General features: G+C 34.1%; 1 protein-coding gene across 1 annotated transcript in view; it reads left to right on the top strand.

Annotated features, from left to right (window-relative positions):
- Positions 1-8,910: 8,910 nt before the first annotated feature.
- LOC149777820 (transient receptor potential cation channel subfamily V member 5-like) overlaps positions 8,911-26,732 on the top strand; it is a 99,609-nt gene continuing 81,787 nt past the window's right edge. The window contains exons 1-2 of the mRNA XM_089938265.1: positions 8,911-9,340; positions 25,349-25,522. Coding sequence (XP_089794391.1) covers positions 8,977-9,340; positions 25,349-25,522 — 538 coding nt within the window. The 5' untranslated portion in view covers positions 8,911-8,976. The remainder of the gene's footprint in view (positions 9,341-25,348; positions 25,523-26,732) is intronic.

Below are 26,732 nucleotides of genomic sequence, written 5' to 3'. Positions count from 1 at the left end.
TACATCTCAGATTATATATCAGATTATATCTCATATCACAGATTTCCTCTCATATTGTGTTTCAGATTATATCTCAGATTGTATCACAGATTATATCTCAGATTGATCACAGATTACATCTCAGATTGTGTCACAGATTACATCTCAGATTGTGTCACAGATTACATCTCAGATTATATCTCAGATTGTATCACATATTACATCTCAGATTATATCTCAGATTGTAACATAGATTACATCTCAGATTATATTTCAGATCACAGATTTCCTCTCATATTGTATTTCAGATTATATCTTAGATTGTATCACAGATTATGTCTCAGATTGTATCACAGATTACATCTCAGGTTATATTTCAGATTGTGTCACAGATTGTATCATAGATTACATCTCAGATCACAGATTTCCTCTCATATTGTTCAGATTTTATCTCAGATTGTATCACAGGTTATATCTCTTTTGTATCTCAGATTACATCTCAAATTGTAGCTCACATTACATCTCAGATTTTGTCTCAGATTACACCTCAGATTATCCAAGTTGCATATCAATTTATATCTCAGATTAGAGGATGAAAATAAATGAGTTTTTGTTTTAATCATGATAAATTGTGATCATTCAAAGTGGGTTTGACAAATCCTGTAGCATTGTACCAATTTTTCCTTATTCTTTGAATAACACACATGCATACCAATATATTATTTTCTAAATATTTATGCTTGTAGAATAAATTAGAATTCTTGTTCAGAATCATTTTAAAATTCTTCAGGCTAAACTATATTCAACTAATGTTCCAACAGAGAAATATCACTTATGACTTGTTTAACACAACCCATAAAACCAAACTCACAAAGTCATTTAGATTATAAGCATTAAAAAAATGTTAGAGTTTTCTTTAATATTTTAATTTCATTCTTTTCATGCCTTAACTCTTTATGTAAACACCATTGTAGTTTTCACTGGATGGGGATGGTTTGTGTATGTTCGTCTTTTAAGTAAATAATAATAATAAAAAGTAATAACAATTCAATATGGAAATATTTCTTTACAGATAGATGAATTGTGGTTTTCATGGACTGCATGGAGATGTATTTTTGGTATCCCTATTGCCTCAAATTGAATTGGATTTGGTCCAGTGTTCAAACTGTTAATTTGAATTAGATTTGGTCCAGTGTTCAAACTGGTCACTTGAATTCAATTTGGTCCAGTGTTTAGACTAGTCACTTAAATTAGATTTGGTTCAGTGATCAGTGTTCAAACCGGTCACTTGAATTAGATTTGGTCCAGTGTTCAGACTAGTCACTTGAATTAGATTTGGTCCTGTGTTCAAACTGGTCACTTGAATTAGATTTGGTCCAGTGTTCAGACTAGTCACATGAATTAGTTTGGGTCCTGTGTTCAAACTGGTCACTTGAATTCAGTTTGGTCCTGTGTTCAGACTAGTCACTTGAGTCCACTGTTCAAACTGTTCACTTGAATTCAATTTGGTCCAGTGTTCAGACTTGTAAATGTCCTGACTTGGCTGACTCTGTATGATTGAGAGAAAGTATTCCAAGCATAACATAATGAATTTCTTTTAGATTACAAAGTTCCCTAAAAGGGGGCAAATGCTGAAATTTACATTACACATGATAACTCCAATAACATTATGTTGTTTAACAGGTTATTATCATGTATCTAGATATATCAATGAAGTTAACATTAGGAGCATACTGTATATACTCTCCTGTAAGTCAAGTAACACTGCAAACAACAAAGATCTTGATCTGCCGTAGCATAACGTGGATTGATGTCAGGATCTACGTTCTTTCTACTACCGATTGCTCCTAACAAATTGTACAGAGCCTGGCACATCGGCTGGTACTTTATACAGTTGGGCTCATATAAGTGTGTATATGCAGTAATAATGCAGAATATTCATATCTCACTGAGCTACTGCAGTATAGTAATCTGCAATTGATTTCAATGGTCATTTGGTTTTCTTCTCAGACTCATTCTCTTTGTATCGATTTCAGGCTCTTTCAATGTTCTACTTCTATCAAACAATTCAATTACATTACAATATCCATATTCATTAATGAGAAAAATTTGGTGTTCATATTTGGTATCCAAATTTGATCGGGTAGTAACTAAGTTCTAATAATACAATTGCTTAAGGTCTATTTTTTATTTTTCTTTGCATCAAAGTTTATTCTTTATGTAAAGATTTTGATAAAAGTAATTATCAACAATTTAACAAAATCAGAATCCTTACTTGGTGGTTTTGAGGGGAGAGTTAAGTTTATAGTTAGTTTGTCTTCTCGAATTGGAACAGATATTTAGTGAGTCAGATACCTTCAGGTACATAAATTTTAAATATTTTACCAAAATGTACTTTCGCTACAAAATAGATTACAAGAGAAGATTATAATTTATTTTGAAGACATCTTGTAAATAAAGATCTAGATAAGTTCTTTATCAGTGTGTATTCAAAGTTTAAGAGTGTGTATTCAAAGTTTAAGAATTATCCTTAACTTAAAATAGAATAATGATTTTTCAATGTCAAATCTTATAACTAAGATAATTTTCTAACACAACACAATAAGTGTGTGTGTGTGATTAGGACTTTTAATGTAGCTTTGACAATTTTTCAGTCATATCACTACGATGTCTGCAGTGTGGCAGTTTATACTGATGTCCAGCACTGGGGCATCATGCCGCAGACATGTAGCATGATGTCTCACACAGTCACATTATCCCGACACCAGGCTGACCAGTCCTAACACTAACCTCTAATGCTGAGTGCCAAGCGAGGCAGCTGTTAGTACCATTTTTTAAGTCTTTGGTATGACCGGGGATCGAACCCACAACTTCCCGCTTCTGAGACGGACACTCTAACCATTAGGCCACCGGAGCGGTAGACAACTGTAAGAGCACTATGAATAAACTCCATGCTTGAATCTAAAGGGGTAGATATGGGTTCCATATTCAGTTTATATACCAAGCCTTAGCAGGTACCCAAAAATGGAAATGCAGTCCTTCCTAGTAGTTTCATCTTAAAAACCTACTTTAAGTGTAAGCTCTTGTTTTTAAAGAGAATATGATTAATGCTTCTTAAGCATTCTCACTCCTTTTTCCTGATGGGGGTGGGGGAATTGGGCTTTGTTTACTAGATATAGATTGTAAATTATATTTGAGAGTATACTGAAACTGGAAAACCTCTTCAAACATGATCTTTACTTAAAGCAAAATGGTCATTCCAAGAAGGTTTGATAAATAGTGTATCTGTGTTTTGACCTAATAATGCAAGCTCAACTCTCATTTCTTTCTATTTCAATTTTGAAAATGGACATACTCTTAAAATAAGATATTTCTTCATAGTTTCTCACCTTTAACTCTCTTTACAAGCAACTGAATCCTAATAAAGAGAACAATGCCAATCATTTGCTTAATCCATATCACGATGTTATGGACTAAAAAGATGCTGTCGGTGTTCAACAGTTTTGGTATCATATTTGACCTCAAGTAAGGTCAATGTCATTTCATAGTTGAGACATGCATGTAACTGCGTCATGCAGGGAATCAGTTCAGACATGCATGTAACTGTATCAGGCTGGGAATCAGATCAGACATGCATGTAACTGCATCAGGCTGGGAATCAGCTGAGATATAACTCCTTGAAATTAATATTAATTTATATTTGTAATACGGACAAGCACTAATGAACATAAAAAGAGCATTTAAAATTTAAAGGACATAAATGCTACAATGTCATTGGTGAATGACAACAAGACACGTATGCATTATGTACCAGCACAATCACGGTTTTCACAAACTGTACTTAAGTCTATTTTCCAGTGAACAACACCATATGAAAACCTGTTTGGTAACAGATTTCATAGCAAGTGCAGAAACCGTACAGGAAATAATGTTAACTATTCCATTCTAGTAGGAAATAATGGTGTTTGAGCATGTTCAACTACTGGAAATTCCACGAATATAGGAAATACTGAAGTTTTCTAGGTTGCATTGCAAAGGGAAGTCAGTATATGAATGAACAGGACGTACCTAGTGTTCGGAGTCATTCTGGAATGAATTTTGTTTCGAAGACCTGCGGTAGCAGTGTTTGCTATCTGAAAATACACTCTGTCACAGCATCTCTGCAAAGCACATGAAAATGTGCTCACCTGGATCTGTCTCCAACTCTCTTGCATTTTTGGGGGGATTTAGCGGGCTGAAATTGGTTTGCCTTTTTTGTACAACAGAGTCCATGGTTTCTGTAGTAGCAGGTTGGCATCAGAGCAACCAACTATCTGAGCGTCCGATTCCAACTTATAACAGCACAAAGGAGACAGGTCAATACCGTCTTTGTCTGCGTTGAGAATGTGTACCCAAAGGAAGAGGTATCTGCAAAAGCTAAACTTCTAAACAATTCACTGAACAGCCTGTCTCTATTGACTGTGATTCTCGCAGTTTACAGTGGTTGGATATACCCACATACCATCAATTTGTTGATGTGTAGTAAATTACCAGGCAATGTATATTGTATTCATGGGTGGTGGCGATGGTGGTAATCGGCCAGCACCAGACAGGTCGACAAGTTTATTCTGCTGTTTGTGTGAGATCTGTTTAACAAAAAAGGCCTTCCTCTTTTGGAAGACCATAAGACTTAACAATGTCGAACTTTTCAGGACATCAGGTACAATGACATTGGCAGTATTTGCATTTAGCTCAATACCAGAGCAACATGCATATAGCGAAACCACAATTTGTCTGCTGCCATAAGCAAAGATATCAAGAGTAACTGGCATAAATACTTCTTGGCACAGTCATCGTCTGTAAAATGCATTCCAAACACCTTGCCCAGCTCCTAACAGTTCAACAGTGCCTTTGTACCGCTTACAGCATACATTGTAATTCTGGTTGGTTGTACAGATGCAAGTGCAAATTAGTCTGAGTTTCATTTGACACTTCCCACCCTCATTTCGAAATCTGGACATTTATGTTGGGGTGTATGGCCAGAGTCTACTGCTTATTGAAATGTTGGAATTCACTGCCACCCGGCGGTGGCAATATGGGATATCTGCTAACTAGAGGGCCAAGCAAACTTAAACTTTTTTACACCAAGTCATATATTGATTGATTCAATAGATAGAAAAATGATTTATTTTCTGCAAAATTGCAAGTATTATACTCATTATTTCTTCAATCTGCTGATAGACTAGATGAAGCAATAGCATTTATTAAATTTGACTTGGTGCTTGCCATTTGTGTTGCTAGTCACATGACTACACAAATCTTGCAACCTGCATGCCTATTACATCAGATGTCCAATAGTCACGTGATATCAAGAATAGCCCCTTACAAACGGTGAAGCATAAAAATTTCAAAATATCAAATTAAAGTCAATACTGTTTGTAAAAGAATGAAAAGACACATAATTCTCAACATATTTATTCCAAGAGAAAAGATCATAAATCTGTCGCTGTCGTAACAGCTTGGAGAAAGTAAGATTAGAATGACCGAAGCTTCTCTGCGCAATGCACTGGCTGCAAGATCGCACTGCTTCCCATGCCCTTGTTGGTCACTAAGGACTCACTAAGAACATTCCTATTGAACACTCCAGAGAAACAGTGGATATGATCAAGCTTGCACTCAACAAGGCTAGCAAGGTAGTTCACTCTGAAAATATCAGAACTGGGTGGCTTTGTTGCGAAGCAGGAATATGGCTGAAGCCTTATAATGCGTGTGACATAGGTATTTTATCCTTAAGTAGTGGCTCTTTTCACAATCAGCTAGCAGCAGTAGGTCCCTAGTGTTTGATCTTACTTTCTCAGTGATGCATAGTGGGTTGAGCACATTTTGCCAGCCAATGTCCCTGTGATTTCCACATTGTGGTGCTAAAATTTTCCAGTGCTGCTAATCTCATTAGGAATGTCAGTGCCACCAAGTACAAGCTTTCCCAGACGTTGGCGGTATTTGCCTAACCAGTCAGCGTAAGCATCAGTTGTGTATTGAGCTGAGAGAACAGCTCACTAGAAACAATGATTGTACGTGTTAATTTCCACACTGATTACGGATCTCAACATGCATGTAACAAGTTATATATACACAATAATGCCTCACGAGATTGAAAGTAGATTCTACTTTTCAGCCAAGAAAATTCCGCAAAGATATGACTATCTTTGATAGGCATGGATATCTGGCAACAATTCCCACCAGTGATCTACACGTTGTCCCTCCTTAAATTCTGAAGTTAACCAGTTAGGAGTTGTATAACTTAGAAATCATCCTGATTCCCGATTCAATTCCTTGTCCTATTTAGCACGTTAGCCGCTACTGTAAAGCTCTTTATGGCACAAAAAGCAAAATGCTTGTCCTGGCGTTCAATTTTCATACAGATTGACCAATTATGTTCCCATCAAATTTGCGTTCAGGGTATTCTCATTGCCGCACATTTTTCAAATGGTTATTCAATCTCTCGTCCCGCTCGAAAATTCGAATCGCCATGTTTAGCAAACATGCTCTTTCCCATCAGTTTCTGTTACGCCACGATTCATTGGGCAATTACAAAATTTTGACAAATCAGAAAGCTTTATACAACGATCCTCTGTTAAACAATAAACGGAACAAATACTTATTTGAAAGCTCGTTGTGGAATGGGACCGGATAGAGCATTATTTTAAAAAAAGTTTCGGAGACGATATTAACAAATGGGTCCATATCGAGGAAATTCAGGTCAGGAGAAAAGCGAAATTATGTTTTAAAACAGAAAACAAGATGAAAACTTGTTTGAGGGCAGTTAAATCCAATTGAAGTTAAACAAAAATACAACAACAACAAATTTGAAAAAGAAATTTAACAAGGAAAGCTGTGGAAAGAAGTTATAAAATAAATAAACAATAAAATTACAGCTATCAGAAACAGGAAATATAAATGCTGCTGAAAATCATTCAAATTGTACAAGAAACAATAAATGTTATTATATCTTACTGATATTTTTATTGAAGTGTCAGTGATATTACAATCACAAAATATCACTATATTTTCAGTCATTTAAATTTACAGACACACAAAAGCCAAGTCCTAATTATGCCTTATTTAACTGATGTAAATGACTAAGTTCTTCATTCCGCCTAGATGTTGGTTAGAAAATAAACTAAGCCCAGATTCCTCCTTTCATATAATAGATGCCAGTGACTAAGTTCCTAATTCCACCTAGATGGTGGGTGGAAAATCAACCAAGTCCAAAATTATGCCTAAAGATGTATTTATAGCAGGAATTTGACAAAAGTCCATCTTAGAGTTAGACGGACTCTAGATGGATTCATCTTTGATTTCTCAAATTTTCCATGTCCGCCTTTGTATTAACCAGATTTGTTAACATTTTAGGCAGATTCCGCCTGGAGTCTGCTTAAGTTCCAGGTGGAATCCGCCTATTTGTTTCATACGGGTAATGTCCTTATTTAGAATTTGATATCTGCATACATATCTTTAAATGAAAATTATTAAGTTTATTTGGATCCTCATGCATCAATATTCGTTCGGAAGCTCGTTACTTACACGCCTCGAAAATTACTAATGGCAAAATCAATGTTAAAGTATGCAGACATTTATGGACGAAATTAACCTAAAGGTGTGATCCAGTACAATCCATATTGAATGTCATGTGCAGTTGTCACGAAGAAAGCTGTGCATGCTGATGAACGAATTTGTACTACCTTATATTGTCTCAACATACTCTTTTCTTTACCCAGTTTAGTACATGGCCACCATTGTAAAAGTCCATAGTTATCAATAATTTTCGTCTTTCAGTTTCTTGACAACGAAAGGTGCAGATCATTCAATAATCATGATTGAATAGTCTTTAGTTAAGCAAAATTAGTATTATATTTTAAAACAACAATTTCTATTAATTTAAGACGAGTAAATGCGCGTACATGACCTGCATGACTTGTACTGTCTATACTTAATAGCAAAGTAGCTGCAGAGGTTTCAGGGGCAATAGAGGCCTTGTTATGGCACACATCTTGTAAACCACACTACCTCATTCTTTCACTTCTAACAGAAGATAAAAAGCACAATTACAGTTCTAAAATATATAAGAATTCACCTTAATTATTTGAGCAAAATATTTGGAAAATGATAAGTGAAAAGCTGAAGTTTGGAAATTGTACACATTTTATTCCAGTTTCTGTAAAAACATTACTGTTCCTAAATGGATAATACAATAATCAAACATAAATTTTTAGACTTTAAACACAGAGAAATGCACTGAATCTAATTTTTTTTTATTGAAAAATGAATACTTCAAATGCATATGTACATGTATTAGTCTAGTTCACAGTAAGGTTGTACGAGTTATTTCCCTTGTTACTGTTGTAAGCTCTTGTAAAAAAGAATATGAAAATGGAGTGCAACATGTGCTAGAGCAGAGTGAATAAAACGTGTTGAGCACAGCCCAGTCTTCTGTCTTGAATTTGTCATAGAAATACGTTACACAAATATGTGTCCATTTTAACCTTGTAACCTATCTGAGATCACCACATCTCACATTTGGATCATAATTATACATCCTTTCAGTCTTTTTACTAGCTAACGAGCAGCTATTTCGAGTTTTAAAGACATAACATAAACGGAACAAACAATAAAGAAAAACAAGACTGGTATATCAAATTGGGATACACCACCTATTCTAACTGCCCAACGTTAAATCTGATTCGTTACTGGTTGTTGAAGGTTGCTAGGATGTATATTTAGCTTAGAAAATGCGTATCTTACACCGGTTCAGTGTTGCGATAGACTGGTGCCAAGATGTAGCACATTTATTGCAATTACAAATGCCGCAATTTAAAGCACCCCATCGGAAATGGTGAAGTACGCATGCGGGAACAGATTATTGACATTGTTTACATTGGTTATCAAAGGTGATCGTGAATGACGATTCGTGAATTTAAAACTAAGTTTTCGTTCTAACTGTAGGGAGGCTGCTCGGCGATGGGTAACACAACAGTAGTTGCGTCTGGAGTGAAAAATCAGGCGGATAACGCCTCCAAAACTTTGTATCAGTTGGTTGATTTGAAGGGCGGGGGCGAATTAGTGGAGTTAATGAAACGAGCCAGGTGGACGAAAAACTACACAGAATTAGATGCAAAAATTCTCACTGAAGTTCCGAAATTTGTGTACAATGGGGGTCAGGGGAAAAGGATCCCGATAGTGGATCTTGTAATGGCCAGAAATAGAGATAGACAGAAAAGCAAAATAAAGTTTGGAAAGGACAAGCAGAGTAAAGCAAAAGAGTTAGCCAAGATCGATATGAACCTAACGGATGCAGAAGGCAATTATCTCCACAACAGACCAGGTAAAATTGAAAATCAATATTTTGACAATTATATTTAGTTTGCGCGGTAATCAATATGCTATGAACAGGTTAATATTGATTTCTAAAATTTGCTGATAAGTGGCGTCACAATTACTGGTTACACTAAACCAACAAGTAAATCTCCGCTCCCTCCCCCCCCCCCCCGGTATTACTGGTGATGGATACCAACCTTGTGGGGACGTATTTGATAACAAAGTTTTCATCCTTCTTTCAGTTATGACTATAATATATTTCCCAGCTTGGTTGGTTTCCACTACCAGTAATTTCAGAAGAAGAAAAAACAACAACAGAGCTCTACTTGTTGGTCTTCTGGTTACATGAAACACCTAAAACATACCAAAACTATGCATTTGATATGCATATTATGCAAATTATATATATTCTGTAGGTGTCATTTGTTATATGAAAACATCAAACTAAAATACATCAGATGCATCAATAGATGGCAAAGCTTTTTTTGCAAAAAAGTCTCTTGTTCAGTGTCTTTTTCTTAAAACAATCTCATGTGTATGATTGTTATATATAAAATGCAATTTTTGGTCTTTTTTAGTTTCTTCATGCATAAATAATCTTATCAGTTCATACTTTTAATTTTAAACAGTAATTGACATATACACATTTACAGGACTTTTATCAAGTTATGTAGAAATTGTATTGATTTTGTGTAAATTATGTGCACTGAAGATGAACTGATATACCTAATTTTTTGAAACAAATATGCTTAAATGTGTGTTTTATATACATGCCATGTAATGTTATATAAAATATCCATATAAATATAGCCCATAAGAAAAACAAAGTTATTTAGCAGATCAGAGCAACGTAGATATGTAAGTCCAAACCATAATCGCAGAGATGTGCCAATTCAATGACATTGGAACATAACGGGAATTAATTCAGTTTATCTTGGAGTACCTGGACGGAGTGATGGGCCCTATTATAATTTAGGTATATATCTCAATTGTCTGATTAACCATAAAATTGACAATTTTTATACCGTAGTAGCTTCAGTTTTTAATGAGAATTAATTTACCAGTAATGATAATATGGATGACATCCAGGTTTTCATTTAAGAAAAGTTTTCCATATTTATCTGAAAAGAAACCCTTGCTTGTTGTTAAGCCTACTGTGTTTTCAGAATTATGGCAATAATTGCTAATGATATCTTTGATAGAAACCTACCTCATTTCTTTCAACATGTGTTATTTAGGTGGTCTATGGCCATGTCATGGCTAAGAATACTGTGAATACATTTGTTTCTGTTAGTTTTATTTTTACAAGACCTGAATATTTTAAAATCACTTTACCTTTTAGCTGGTTTACATCTGAGAACATGCAGACTTTGCTGGAAATGATTCAGGAAACATGGTTTCAAAATGTGATGCTAACATCGATCTAAACGTGCACCACAGTATTGTCACTTTTCTAATGTCATTATGCCTATACTATTGTGTGTCTGACAATTGTGCCAAGGTCATGGTTACAGTTCACTGTTGCGAGTCCGACAATAATGTCAATTGTGCCAAGGTTTTGGTTACAGTTCACTGTTGTGAGTCTGACAATTGTGTCAAGGTCTTGGTTATAGTTAACTGTTGTGTCTGAAAATTGTGTCAATGTCATGGTTATAGTTTTCTGGACATTCCATTGTCTTTTTTTAAAATTCCCACTGACCATTGCCTGTAGATCTATTAATTATATCTGACAGTAATATGTTGATTGAAATGTACAAATACAGACGGTACAGCTGATGGCAATATGGTCTATGTGATGCTATGTATTAGTGTTCCATATTGTAATGAATTGGAAACTGATTTATTTTGGCTGTGAGAAGGGGTATGTTTGTTTTAATTCTATATGGATATGATATTGCTGATCTTTAATTTTTACCAATATAGTTGCCATTTATATCTAATGATATTGCATCATGATTATGGTATCTGACAATATTACAACTTCAGTCAATGATTTTGGGATCTTTTTATATTAGATATTGGTCTACTTGAAATACAGTCGCTGAAATTAGTGTTGAATCATCAGTAATTAGTTGCCTTTTTAAGGGGACCAAATGATTGGTGCATAATTCAGAATACAAACATAAAAGATGCCATATTGATTTTTAGTTAACATACATTACCATCTGCCTAATTTTCCTTCAGAACAGGCTAATCTTCTGTTTTTTTGTTACTTAAATATTAATGAATGAACAAGCATCATTAGTTTGTTTTGGTACTTATTCACTATACTTTGGTACTTATTCACTATACTTTGGTACTTATTTACTATACTTTGGTACTTGTTTACTATACTTTGGTACTTGTTCACTATATTTTGGTACTTATTCACTATATTTTGGTACTTATTCACTATACTTTGGTAATTATTCACTATACTTTGGTACTTATTCACTATATTTTGGTACTTATTCACTATACTTTGGTACTTATTCACTATACTTTGGTACTTATTTACTATACTTTGGTACTTGTTTACTATACTTTGGTACTTGTTCACTATATTTTGGTACTTATTCACTATATTTTGGTACTTATTCACTATACTTTGGTAATTATTCACTATACTTTGGTACTTATTCACTATATTTTGGTACTTATTCACTATATTTTGGTACTTATTCACTATACTTTGGTAATTATTCACTATACTTTGGTACTTATTCACTATACTTTGGTAATTATTCACTATACTTTGGTACTTATTCACTATATTTTGGTACTTATTCACTATACTTTGGTACTTATTCACTATACTTTGGTACTTATTCACTATACTTTGGTAATTATTCACTATACTTTGGTACTTATTCACTATACTTTTGTGACTTCTGTCCTGTAAAACATAGATTTGGAGCTGTTAAGCTCTTGAACTTGTTGGACCAAATGTCCCGCAAAAGTTTAAAGTTAATTTGCAAGACTGAAAATGTCAGTAGCCCAACACTGGGGATTGTTTGTCCATGATAAATTGGCTGGTCAGTTTTTCTTGCCAGCTGCTTCTATTTGCTAATTTTTTATTCAGTTTTTATAAGTAACACCACTGATATTTCACTGTTACTGAATCAGGGAGCTGCAGAAGTTGGTGGAGCATTGGACTAGTAATCCAAGTGTCATGGATTCGATACCCATAAAGGCCAGCTGTCTCTGCATGTCCTTCAGAAATCATTAGATCCAATTTCTTCAACATGATACAAACGTAATTATAACCAACAAAAACCAAACTTGTTATGGATGATATTGTTTATTGTATATGTATGCATGATTGCCTCAGTCCGTTTGTATCCATACCTGGATTCAGTTTAAGTTGGAGATCAATAAATTCTTACTGAAATACAGATGTCCCTTCTAGAAAGACTCTTCTCAAAATTAAGAGACCAATCATAATCAGTCCAGGCCACCTTGCACAACAGCAAATAGCATATATTTCATACTTTAACCCACTCATTAGAGTCTACCGAGTTCGTAAGGTCACCTTCACAGTGCGGAAGTGGTACTAATAGTTTCTGTTAATTTTTATCTAACCAATAATCAGTGTTGGCCAATCAGTGTATTGATTATTTGTGTTTTGCAATCAGTGTATTGATTATTTGTGTTTCGCTTAATACTGATTTCGATTTCATAAATGAGAGAGCTGCAAAATGCCACCACTGGTACATACATGTAATTAATTACAACAGCCTTTAACCAATGTCACTACATACATGTACATGTAATTACTTAAAACAGCTCATTGCCAGTGTCACCTAGTCACTATAATACATGTAATTACTTCAAAACATTATAGCCAATGTCACTACTTATATGCAGTTACTTATAACAGCCAATTTTACTATGTACATTTAATTACTTCGAACAACCCATTGCCAATGTTAACATATTATGTGAATAGTCCATGTCAACTAAGACTTAAAATCTGAGAACAGGCAGATAATTTACTTTCATTCACCAAGTCTTCAAATGATATAGATCCAACCGGGAGCTAACCAAACACTGTGTATACCTTGTGTGAATGTCTCTCTGTGTAATGCCAATGTTGCCATTATGATTACATGAGGTATTGCTTGATCAAAGTAAATCATTTTAATTTTAGACTTAAAGTATATGAGGATTGGTATATATAAATATATATATATATATATATATATATATATATATATATATATATATATATATATATATATATATATATATATATATATATATTTTTTTTTTTTTTTTTTCTTAAAAATATTCTCTAACTAATTATCAGTCATTATCTTTTTGCATCTGACAGATTCAGGAGGTAAGTCAGTATACATGTCTCATTGTATAAATGTCTCATTGTATACCTGTCTCATTGTATAAATGTCTCATTGTATAAATGTCTCATCTTACTATTCATTCACATTATGCATTTTCTTATCCACCACAAGAATAATGTAATGTTAGTACATTCAAACTGACATTAAAATTGAATGGATCAATATCATTATTTGCATTTCATGTTTACGATGCTGATGATCTCCTTTTAATTGCGTGAAAAGTTAAATCAGCTTAATTTACCTCACTGGGTGTTTAGATCTCAGTATGTTTCTTGTATTTCTGTCTCTTGAAATATGTGTGCCACTGGAATTTTTATGATTTTTACTGATCATCAAGATATGGGAACAGGATTTTAGGTGTTATTATAAAAACAAATTGTTCAGAATCTAGTAGAGGCCTTTCTTTGCCTAGTTACAGTGCTCTGCTACTACAAGGCCTTTTTTAGAGGCCTCTGCTTGGCTAGTTGCAGTATTCTGTCACAATAAGGCTTTTTAGACGCATTTGTTTGCCAAGTTACAATAATCAGACCTTGTCTAATTACATTACTCTGCTGCTTTAAGGCCTTTGCTTGTTTACTGTAGGGCCTCCTTTGTTTGCCTTGCTACAGTACTTTGCCACTTTAAGGTCTCCTTTGTTTGTCTAGTTACAGTACTTGGTCACTATGAGGTCTCCTTTTTTTGTCTAGTTACAGTATTTGGCCACTTTAATACTTTTTTTGTTTGCCTAGTTACAGTACTTGGCCACTATAAAGCCCATTGTGATATAGTTCCTTTATAAGAAAATTTGACCATGGCTCTCATTTTATTAAATTGATTGTAAAATTATATGTACTGTGTTGATGAGGCAGTTTCACTACAAGGCAGTATACTCAATATCCTTAATGGACAGTGTTATAATGAGTAGTGTATCATTAGATAATTATATGACAGTTTCACTACAAGGCAGTGTACTCAATATCCTTAATGGACAGTGTTACAATGAATAGTCTATCATTAGATCAGTATATGACAGTTTCACTACAAGGCAGTATACTCAATATCCTTAATGGACAGTGTTATAGATCATTATATGACAGTTTCCCTACAAGGCTGTATACTCAATATCCTTAACCAACAGTGGTATAATGTGTAGTGTATCATTAGATCATTACATGACAGTTTCACTACAAGGCAGTATACTCAATATCCTTAACCAACAGTCTTATAATGAATAGTCTATCATTAGATCAGTATATGACAGTTTCACTACAAGGCAGTATACTCAATATCCTTAATGGACAGTGTTATAGATCATTATATGACAGTTTCCCTACAAGGCAGTATACTCAATATCCTTAACCAACAGTGTTATGGTGGCGCTCACCAGATAATATGTACTTTAGAGAGTGACGTATGTAAGGTGAAGTAGTTCGCATTTAAAACATGCACAGTGGAGAAAATGTTGGCATCTCTATGCTACATTAATGTAATGTGGATGATATTTCTTTTGGATATTGTACTTTTGGAAATTTTACATGATTTAAGCACACTGCAAACTAAAATGACAGCTCCCTTGTGTTAAAAAATCAGTCTGAATTAGTCTAAAGTACACTATACATAGCAACTATTAAAATAGGGAAAATGAATTTTGGCGGACTAGACAATACCAGCTTCTGAAAGTGCAATGAATGAATTACCAAATATATAAAATGTAAAAAAAGTTATCGGCTCTTTTTTATACAATTGACCTCTGAAGTTCAGGAAGTGAAAATGATCAAGTAGAGCTAGCACTTTTTTGAAAGGTGCACATTTAAGTAAGGCCAAGCTGTATACTCTATAACCCATAGTACACCCATCAATCATACACCAAAATAAAGGGAATTAAAGGTTCTTTGCATTATACCTAAGATATACAAGGTCTTTTTTAAATAGCCAGTATAACCAGTGAGGAAAGCCGGGGAAATTCTTTTTCTTTAAAATCCTAACCCTATGCAAAATGCGAAACTGTATAGCGCCACCTATAATGAGTAGTGTATCATTAGATCATTATATGACAGTTTCCCTACAAGGCAGTATACTCAGTATCCTTAATGGACAGTGTTATAGATCATTATATGACAGTTTCCCTACAAGGCAGTTTACTCAATATCCTTAATGGACAGTGTTATAATGAATAGTCAATCATTAGATCAGTATATGACAGTTTCACTACAAGGAAGTATACTCAATATCCTTAATGGACAGTGTTATAGATCATTATATGACAGTTTCCCTACAAGGAAGTATACTCAGTATCCTTAATGGACAGTGTTATAGATCATTATATGACAGTTTCCCTACAAGGCAGTATACTCAGTATCCTTAATGGACAGTGTTATAGATCATTATATGACAGTTTCCCTACAAGGCAGTATACTCAGTATCCTTAATGGACAGTGTTATAGATCATTATATGACAGTTTCCCTACAAGGCAGTTTACTCAATATCCTTAATGGACAGTGTTATAATGAATAGTCAATCATTAGATCAGTATATGACAGTTTCACTACAAGGAAGTATACTCAATATCCTTAATGGACAGTGTTATAGATCATTATATGACAGTTTCCCTACAAGGAAGTATACTCAGTATCCTTAATGGACAGTGTTATAGATCATTATATGACAGTTTCCCTACAAGGCAGTATACTCAGTATCCTTAATGGACAGTGTTATAGATCATTATATGACAGTTTCCCTACAAGGCAGTTTACTCAATATCCTTAATGGACAGTGTTATAATGAATAGTCAATCATTAGATCAGTATATGACAGTTTCACTACAAGGAAGTATACTCAATATCCTTAATGGACAGTGTTATAGATCATTATATGACAGTTTCCCTACAAGGAAGTATACTCAGTATCCTTAATGGACAGTGTTATAGATCATTATATGACAGTTTCCCTACAAGGCAGTATACTCAATATCCTTAATGGACAGTGTTATAGATCATTATATGACAGTTTCCCTACAAGGCAGTATACTCAATATCCTTAATGGACAGTGTTATAGATCATTATATGACAGTTTCACTACAAGGCAGTATACTCAATATCCTTAATGGACAGTGTTATAGATCATTATATGACAGTTTCCCTACAAGGCAGTATACTCAATATCCTTAATGGACAGTGTTATAGATCATTATATGACAGTTTCCCTACAAGGAAGTATACTCAATATCCTTAATGGACAGTGTTATAGATCATTATATGACAGTTTCCCTACAAGGCAGTATACTCAATATCCTTAATGGACAGTGTTATAGATCATTATATGACAGTTTCCCTACAAGGCAGTATACTCAATATCCTTAATGGACAGTGTTATAGATCATTATATGACAGTTTCCCTACAAGGCAGTATACTCAATATCCTTAATGGATAGTGTTATAGATCATTATATGACAGTTTCCCTACAAGGCAGTATACTCAGTATCCTTAATGGACAGTGTTATAGATCATTATATGACAGTTTCCCTACAAGGCAGTATACTCAGTATCCTTAATGGACAGTGTTATAGATCATTATATGACAGTTTCCCTACAAGGCAGTATACTCAATATCCTTAACCAACAGTGGTATAATGTGTAGTGTATCATTAGATCATTACATGACAGTTTCACTACAAGGCAGTATACTCAATATCCTTAACCAACAGTCTTATAATGAATAGTCTATCATTAGATCAGTATATGACAGTTTCACTACAAGGCAGTATACTCAATATCCTTAATGGACAGTGTTATAGATCATTATATGACAGTTTCCCTACAAGGCAGTATACTCAATATCCTTAACCAACAGTGTTATGGTGGCGCTCACCAGATAATATGTACTTTAGAGAGTGACGTATGTAAGGTGAAGTAGTTCGCATTTAAAACATGCACAGTGGAGAAAATGTTGGCATCTCTATGCTACATTAATGTAATGTGGATGATATTTCTTTTGGATATTGTACTTTTGGAAATTTTACATGATTTAAGCACACTGCAAACTAAAATGACAGCTCCCTTGTGTTAAAAAATCAGTCTGAATTAGTCTAAAGTACACTATACATAGCAACTATTAAAATAGGGAAAATGAATTTTGGCGGACTAGACAATACCAGCTTCTGAAAGTGCAATGAATGAATTACCAAATATATAAAATGTAAAAAAAGTTATCGGCTCTTTTTTATACAATTGACCTCTGAAGTTCAGGAAGTGAAAATGATCAAGTAGAGCTAGCACTTTTTTGAAAGGTGCACATTTAAGTAAGGCCAAGCTGTATACTCTATAACCCATAGTACACCCATCAATCATACACCAAAATAAAGGGAATTAAAGGTTCTTTGCATTATACCTAAGATATACAAGGTCTTTTTTAAATAGCCAGTATAACCAGTGAGGAAAGCCGGGGAAATTCTTTTTCTTTAAAATCCTAACCCTATGCAAAATGCGAAACTGTATAGCGCCACCTATAATGAGTAGTGTATCATTAGATCATTATATGACAGTTTCCCTACAAGGCAGTATACTCAATATCCTTAATGGACAGTGTTATAGATCATTATATGACAGTTTCCCTACAAGGCAGTATACTCAATATCCTTAACCAACAGTGTTATAATGATATATAATGTACAGTGTATCATTAGATCAGTATATGACAGTTTTACTACAAGGCAGTATACTCAATATCCTTAACCAACAGTCTTATAATGAATAGTCAATAATGAATAGTGTATCATTAGATCATTATATGACAGTTTCCCTACAAGGCAGTATACTCAATATCCTTAATGGATAGTGTTATAGATCATTATATGACAGTTTCCCTACAAGGCAGTATACTCAGTATCCTTAATGCACAGTGTTATAGATCATTATATGACAGTTTCCCTACAAGGCAGTATACTCAGTATCCTTAATGGACAGTGTTATAGATCATTATATGACAGTTTCCCTACAAGGCAGTATACTCAGTATCCTTAATGGACAGTGTTATAGATCATTATATGACAGTTTCCCTACAAGGCAGTATACTCAATATCCTTAATGGACAGTGTTATAGATCATTATATGACAGTTTCACTACAAGGAAGTATACTCAATATCCTTAAAGGACAGTGTTATAGATCATTATATGACAGTTTCCCTACAAGGCAGTATACTCAGTATCCTTAATGGACAGTGTTATAGATCATTATATGACAGTTTCACTACAAGGAAGTATACTCAATATCCTTAAAGGACAGTGTTATAGATCATTATATGACAGTTTCACTACAAGGCAGTATACTCAGTATCCTTAATGGACAGTGTTATAGATCATTATATGACAGTTTCACTACAAGGAAGTATACTCAATATCCTTAAAGGACAGTGTTATAGATCATTATATGACAGTTTCACTACAAGGAAGTATACTCAATATCCTTAAAGGACAGTGTTATAGATCATTATATGACAGTTTCCCTACAAGGCAGTATACTCAGTATCCTTAATGGACAGTGTTATAGATCATTATATGACAGTTTCACTACAAGGAAGTATACTCAATATCCTTAAAGGACAGTGTTATAGATCATTATATGACAGTTTCCCTACAAGGCAGTAAACTCAGTATCCTTAATGGACAGTGTTATAATGAATAGTCTATCATTAGATCAGTATATGACAGTTTCAATACAAGGCTGTATACTCAATATCCTTAATGGACATTGTAATAATGAGTAATGTATCATTTAGATTTAGGCCCACAACCTTAAGCATTTTGTATGTTTTAGCCCCCAGCCAAAAAAAGTTGGATGCCCCTAATGCTGATCATGATAAGGCATTCTCACTATAAGTCAGTATACTCAGTATCCTTAGAAGACTGTGTTATAATGAATACTCTCATGCAGATCATGATAATTTGGTATCACTATAAGGCAGTATACTCAGTATCCTAGGAGACAGTGTTATAATGATTACTCTATCATGCAGATCATGATCAGTTGGTTTCACTATAAGGCAGTATATTCAATATCTCACTTGACAGTGTTATAATGTGTGAGTACTGTAGCAAAGTTTTTCTCACTATAAGGCAGTATGCTCAGTATCTCACTTGACAGTTTTATCATGTGTGAGTACTGTAGTGTAGCCAAGTTGGTCTCACTATAAGGCAGAATGCTCAGTATCTCACTTGACAGTATTATCATGTGTGAGTATTGTAGCAAAGTTGGTCTCACTTTAAGGCAGTATACTCAATATCTCACTTGACAGTGTTATAATGTGAGTACTGTAGCAAAGTTGGTCTCACTATAAGGCAGTATACTCAATATCTCACTTGACAGTGTTATCATGTGTGAGTACTGTAGCAAAGTTGGTCATCTTAATTTAAAGAATTTAATTATTTTGATGCAACTTTATATGTCTTAGCTAAAATTCTTTATATTAGCATCATGGTATTTATTATAAATATTGGTATACATTGATCTTCCAGGAAATGGTTTTCAGTACCAGCAAATACATAATGCAGAATTGAATGCGTAGTAATGTCAAATTAATATCAACTGAACAAAAAGACCAGCAGACTTGTATTTGAGATGGATTAATATGCAGTTCATTAATTGAAAAATGCATTGTTATTTGCTTCAGTTAACAAGTAAGATTTGGTAGATGTTAAAATAATATAATAGAATTATATTAATATTGTTTATGATTGAAGATGCTTGAAAGAAATTATCAGAATAACAGTTCCATATATTTTTATAGTTCGTTTTTATGGTTCCTTTAAATGACGTATTTTTTTACTGATTACATATCACCCTGACTTCTAAATAATGAATTTGATTTGTAATATTTCCTATCACAGCGATGTAATATTTCCTATCACAGCGATGTAATATTTCCTATCACAGCGATGTAAAATAACATGTTTGTTTGATAAGCATTTTAAAAAGTGAAAAAGACCATTATTCTAAAAACTTGTCATTGTTTAATTTGATACAACATGTTGGTTTGTCTTGGAAAATTGTTGTTGCTCCATGTCAGTATTCTTTAAGTCACTAGAGACATATATCTCATTGTATAATACCAGTATACTTGAGATATAAGGCACATATGTCTACTTTAAGACATGAGGCACATGTCTGCTTGTTCCATATAAGTATGCTTAAGACATGTCAGGCACATGTTTAATTGTTCCTTGTCAGTATGCTTTAAGACATGAGGCACATTTTTAATTGTTCCATGTCAGTATGCTTTAAGACATGTCAGGCACATGTTTAATTGTTCCATGTCAGTATGCTTTAAGATATGAGCCACATTATGTCTACTTGTTCCCTGTCTGTATGCTTTAAGACATGAGGCACATTATGTCTACTTGTTCCATGTCAGTATGTTTTAAGACATGTCAGGCACATGTTTAATTGTTCCATGTCAGTATGCTTTAAGACATGAGGCACATTATGTCTACTTGTTCCATGTCAGTATGCTTTAAGACATGAGGCACATTTTTAATTGTTCCATGTCAGTATGCTTTAAGACATGAGGCACATATGTCTACTTGTTCCATGTCAGTATGCTTTAAGACATGAGGCACATATGTCTACTTGTTTCATGTCAGTATCTTTTAAGACATGTCAGGCACATGTCTAATTGTTCCATGTCAGTATGCTTTAAGACATGAGGCACATATGTCTACTTGTTCCATGTCAGTATGCTTTAAGACATGAGGCACATATGTCTACTTGTTTCATGTCAGTATGCTTTAAGACATGTCTGGCACATGTTTAATTGTTCCATGTCAGTATGTTTTAAGACATGAGGCACATTTTTAATTGTTCCATGTCAGTGTGTTTTAAGACACGAAGCACATATGTCTACTTGTTCCATGTCATTATGCTTTAAGACATGAGGCACATATGTCTACTTGTTCCATGTCAGTATGCTTTAAGACATGTCAGGCACATGTTTAATTGTTCCATGTAAGTATGCTTTATGACATGAGGCACATATTCAATTGTTCCATGTCAGTATGCTTTAAGACACAAGGCACATTATGTCTACTTGTTCCATGTAAGTATGCTTTAAGACACAAGGCACATTATGTCTACTTGTTCCATGTAAGTATGCTTTAAGACATGTCAGGCACATGTTTAATTATTACATGTAAGTATGCTTTAAGACATGAGGCACATATTTAATTGTTCCATGTCAGTATGCTTTAAGACATGTCAGGCACGTCTAATTGTTCCATGTCAGTATGCTTTAAGACATGTCAGGCACATGTCTACTTGTTCCATGTCAATATGTTTTAAGACATGAGGCACATTTTTAATTGTTCCATGTCAGTATGTTTTAAGACATGAAGCACATATGTCTACTTGTTCCATGTCATTATGCTTTAAGACATGAGGCACATATTTAATTGTTCCATGTCAGTATGCTTTAAGACATGTCAGGCACATGTTTAATTGTTCCATGTCAGTATGTTTTAAGACATGAAGCACATATGCCTACTTGTTCCATGTCAGTATGCTTTAAGACATGTCAGGCACATGTTTAATTGTTCCATGTAAGTATGCTTTAAGACATGAGGCACATATTCAATTGTTCCATGTCAGTATGCTTTAAGACACAAAGCACATTATGTCTACTTGTTCCATGTAAGTATGCTTTAAGACATGTCAGGCACATGTTTAATTGTTCCATGTCAGTATGCTTTAAGACATGAGGCACATATTTAATTGTTCCATGTCAGTATGCTTTAAGACATGTCAGGCACATGTTTAATTGTTCCATGTCAGTATGCTTTAAGACATGAGGCACATTATGTCTACTTGTTCCATGTCAGTATGCTTTAAGACATGAGGCACATGTTTAATTGTTCCATGTCAGTATGCTTTAAGACATGAGGCACATATGTCTAATTATTCCGTGTCAGTATGCTTTAAGACATGAGGCACATAGGTCTTATTATTCCATGTCAGTATGCTTTAAGACATGAGGCACATAGGTCTTATTATTCCATGTCAGTATGCTTTAAGACATGAGGCACATAGGTCTTATTATTCCATGTCAGTATGCTTTAAGACATGAGGCACATAGGTCTTATTATTCCATGTCAGTATGCTTTAAGACATGAGGCACATAGGTCTAATTATTCCGTGTCAGTATGCTTTAAGACATGAGGAACATAGGTCTAATTATTCCATGTCAGTATGCTTTAAGACATGAGGCACATAGGTCTTATTATTCCATGTCAGTATGCTTTAAGACATGAGGCACATAGGTCTTATTATTCCATGTCAGTATGCTTTAAGACATGAGGCACATATGTCTACTTGTTCCATGTCAGTATGCTTTAAGACATGTCAGGCACATGTTTAATTGTTCCATGTAAGTATGCTTTATGACATGAGGCACATATTCAATTGTTCCATGTCAGTATGCTTTAAGACACAAGGCACATTATGTCTACTTGTTCCATGTAAGTATGCTTTAAGACACAAGGCACATTATGTCTACTTGTTCCATGTAAGTATGCTTTAAGACATGTCAGGCACATGTTTAATTATTACATGTAAGTATGCTTTAAGACATGAGGCACATATTTAATTGTTCCATGTCAGTATGCTTTAAGACATGTCAGGCACGTCTAATTGTTCCATGTCAGTATGCTTTAAGACATGTCAGGCACATGTCTACTTGTTCCATGTCAATATGTTTTAAGACATGAGGCACATTTTTAATTGTTCCATGTCAGTATGTTTTAAGACATGAAGCACATATGTCTACTTGTTCCATGTCATTATGCTTTAAGACATGAGGCACATATTTAATTGTTCCATGTCAGTATGCTTTAAGACATGTCAGGCACATGTTTAATTGTTCCATGTCAGTATGTTTTAAGACATGAAGCACATATGCCTACTTGTTCCATGTCAGTATGCTTTAAGACATGTCAGGCACATGTTTAATTGTTCCATGTAAGTATGCTTTAAGACATGAGGCACATATTCAATTGTTCCATGTCAGTATGCTTTAAGACACAAAGCACATTATGTCTACTTGTTCCATGTAAGTATGCTTTAAGACATGTCAGGCACATGTTTAATTGTTCCATGTCAGTATGCTTTAAGACATGAGGCACATATTTAATTGTTCCATGTCAGTATGCTTTAAGACATGTCAGGCACATGTTTAATTGTTCCATGTCAGTATGCTTTAAGACATGAGGCACATTATGTCTACTTGTTCCATGTCAGTATGCTTTAAGACATGAGGCACATGTTTAATTGTTCCATGTCAGTATGCTTTAAGACATGAGGCACATATGTCTAATTATTCCGTGTCAGTATGCTTTAAGACATGAGGCACATAGGTCTTATTATTCCATGTCAGTATGCTTTAAGACATGAGGCACATAGGTCTTATTATTCCATGTCAGTATGCTTTAAGACATGAGGCACATAGGTCTTATTATTCCATGTCAGTATGCTTTAAGACATGAGGCACATAGGTCTTATTATTCCATGTCAGTATGCTTTAAGACATGAGGCACATATGTATGATTGATCTATGTCAGTTCGCTTTAAGACATGAGGCACATTATGTCTACTTGTTCCCTGTCGGTATGCTTTAAGACATGAGGCACATAGGTCTTATTATTCCATGTCAGTATGCTTTAAGACATGAGGCACATAGGTCTAATTATTCCGTGTCAGTATGCTTTAAGACATGAGGCACATAGGTCTTATTATTCCATGTCAGTATGCTTTAAGACATGAGGCACATAGGTCTAATTATTCCGTGTCAGTATGCTTTAAGACATGAGGAACATAGGTCTAATTATTCCGTGTCAGTATGCTTTAAGACATGAGGCACATAGGTCTTATTATTCCATGTCAGTATGCTTTAAGACATGAGGCACATAGGTCTTATTATTCCATGTCAGTATGCTTTAAGACATGAGGCACATAGGTCTTATTATTCCATGTCAGTATGCTTTAAGACATGAGGCACATAGGTCTTATTATTCCATGTCAGTATGCTTTAAGACATGAGGCACATAGGTCTAATTATTCCATGTCAGTATGCTTTAAGACATGAGGCACATATGTATGATTGATCTATGTCAGTTCGCTTTAAGACATGAGGCACATTATGTCTACTTGTTCCCTGTCGGTATGCTTTAAGACATGAGCCACATATGTTTGAAGTGTTCCATGTTAAGATTCTTTATGACATATTAGGTACATATGTCTAATTGCTCCATGTCAGTATGCTTTAAGACTTGAGGCAAATATGAATTGTCCCAAGTCAGTGTTTTCAGACATGAGTTACCTGTGTCTAATGGTTCAATGTCAATATGGTTTAAGACATGAGGCAAATATGTCTAATTCTTCCATACCATTATTCATTTAAACATAAGGCACAAGTGCCTAATTTTTCCATACCACTTTGCTTTAAGATGTATGACACTTGTATAATTTGTAGCAGCTGTTTTATAGTTTAAATCTTCACAGTGATGTTTTATGATGCAGATATGATTGCATGTTGAGATAGATTTTTATTAACACAGTGAAGTGAAAGTTTGATAGACTTTTTATACTGTATTAAATTTGGTTCATTCCAATTTGTCTAGTTGCAGTTACATTTTTGGGTATATTTCTGTTGCAGAGAGGAAGTTCCGTGAGGTATGCTGGGATATTAGCCAAACAGGGACAGTGGGCGAGTCTATTCTTCACCTTTGTCTTCTCAATGCCTCTGCTGTTCATGCCGATTTGGCCAAAAGGCTTCTTCTCCATTTTCCCAAACTCATCAATGACATCTACATATCTGAGGAATATTATGGTAATGCTTGCATTTTGGAACACAGTCATCTGACATTTAATATTATGGTAATGCATGAATTTTGGAAGTCATCTGATATTTAATATTATGGTAATGCATGAATTTTGGAAGTCATCTGATATTTAATATTATGGTAATGCATGAATTTTGGAACAGTCATTTGACGTTTAATATTATGGTAATGCTTGAATTTTGGAACATCGTCATCTGACATTTAATATTATGGTAATCCTTGCATTTTGGAACACAGTCATCTGACATTTAATATTATGGTAATGCGTGAATTTTGGAACAGTCATCTGACATTTAATATTATGGTAATGCATGAATTTTTGAACACAGTCATCTGACATTTAATATTATGGTAATGCGTCAATTTTGGAACAGTCATATGACATTTCATGTTATGGTAATGCATGAATTTTGGAACAAGTCATCTGACATTTAATATTATGGTAATGCATGAATTTTGGAACACAGTCATCTGGCATTTAATATTATGGTAATGCATTAATTTTAGTTTTTTAAAACACAGTCATCTGACATTTAAATGTTTCATGCTTTTCGGAACACATTCATCTGACATTTAATATTATAGTAATGCATGAATTTTGAAACATCATCATCTGACATTTAATATTATGGTAATGCTTGAATTTTGGATCACAGTCATCTGACATTTAATATTATGGTAATGCATGAATTTTGGAAGTCATCTGATATTTAATATTATGGTAATGCTTGAATTTTGGAACATTGTGATCTGACATTTAATATTATGGTAATGCTTGAATTTTGGAACATCATCATCTGACATTTAATATTATGGTAATGCTTGAATTTTGGAACACAGTCATCTGACATTTAATATTATGGTAATGCTTGAATGTTAGTTTTTTAAAATACAGTCGTCTGACATTTAAATGTTTCATGCTTTCTTGATCAGTCATCTGACATTTAATATTATTGTAATGCTTGAATTTTGGAACACAGTCATCTGACATTTAATATTATGGTAATGCTTGAATTTTGGAACATCTTGATCTGACATTTAATATTATGATAATGCTTGAATTTTGGAACACAGTCATCTGACATTTAATATTATGGTAATGCATGAATTTTGGAAGTCATCTGACGTTTAGTATTATGGTAATGATTGAATTTTGGACCAGTCATCTGACATTTAATATTATGGTAATGCTTGAAT

This window comes from Sinohyriopsis cumingii, chromosome 17, assembly GCF_028554795.1.
Source record: "Sinohyriopsis cumingii isolate HCF-2022 chromosome 17, ASM2855479v2, whole genome shotgun sequence".
In the NCBI taxonomy this organism is placed as follows: Eukaryota; Metazoa; Mollusca; class Bivalvia; order Unionida; family Unionidae; genus Sinohyriopsis; species Sinohyriopsis cumingii.
The sequence above is the reverse complement of the archived record's forward strand: the minus strand, read 5'-3'. Positions and strand labels throughout refer to the sequence as shown.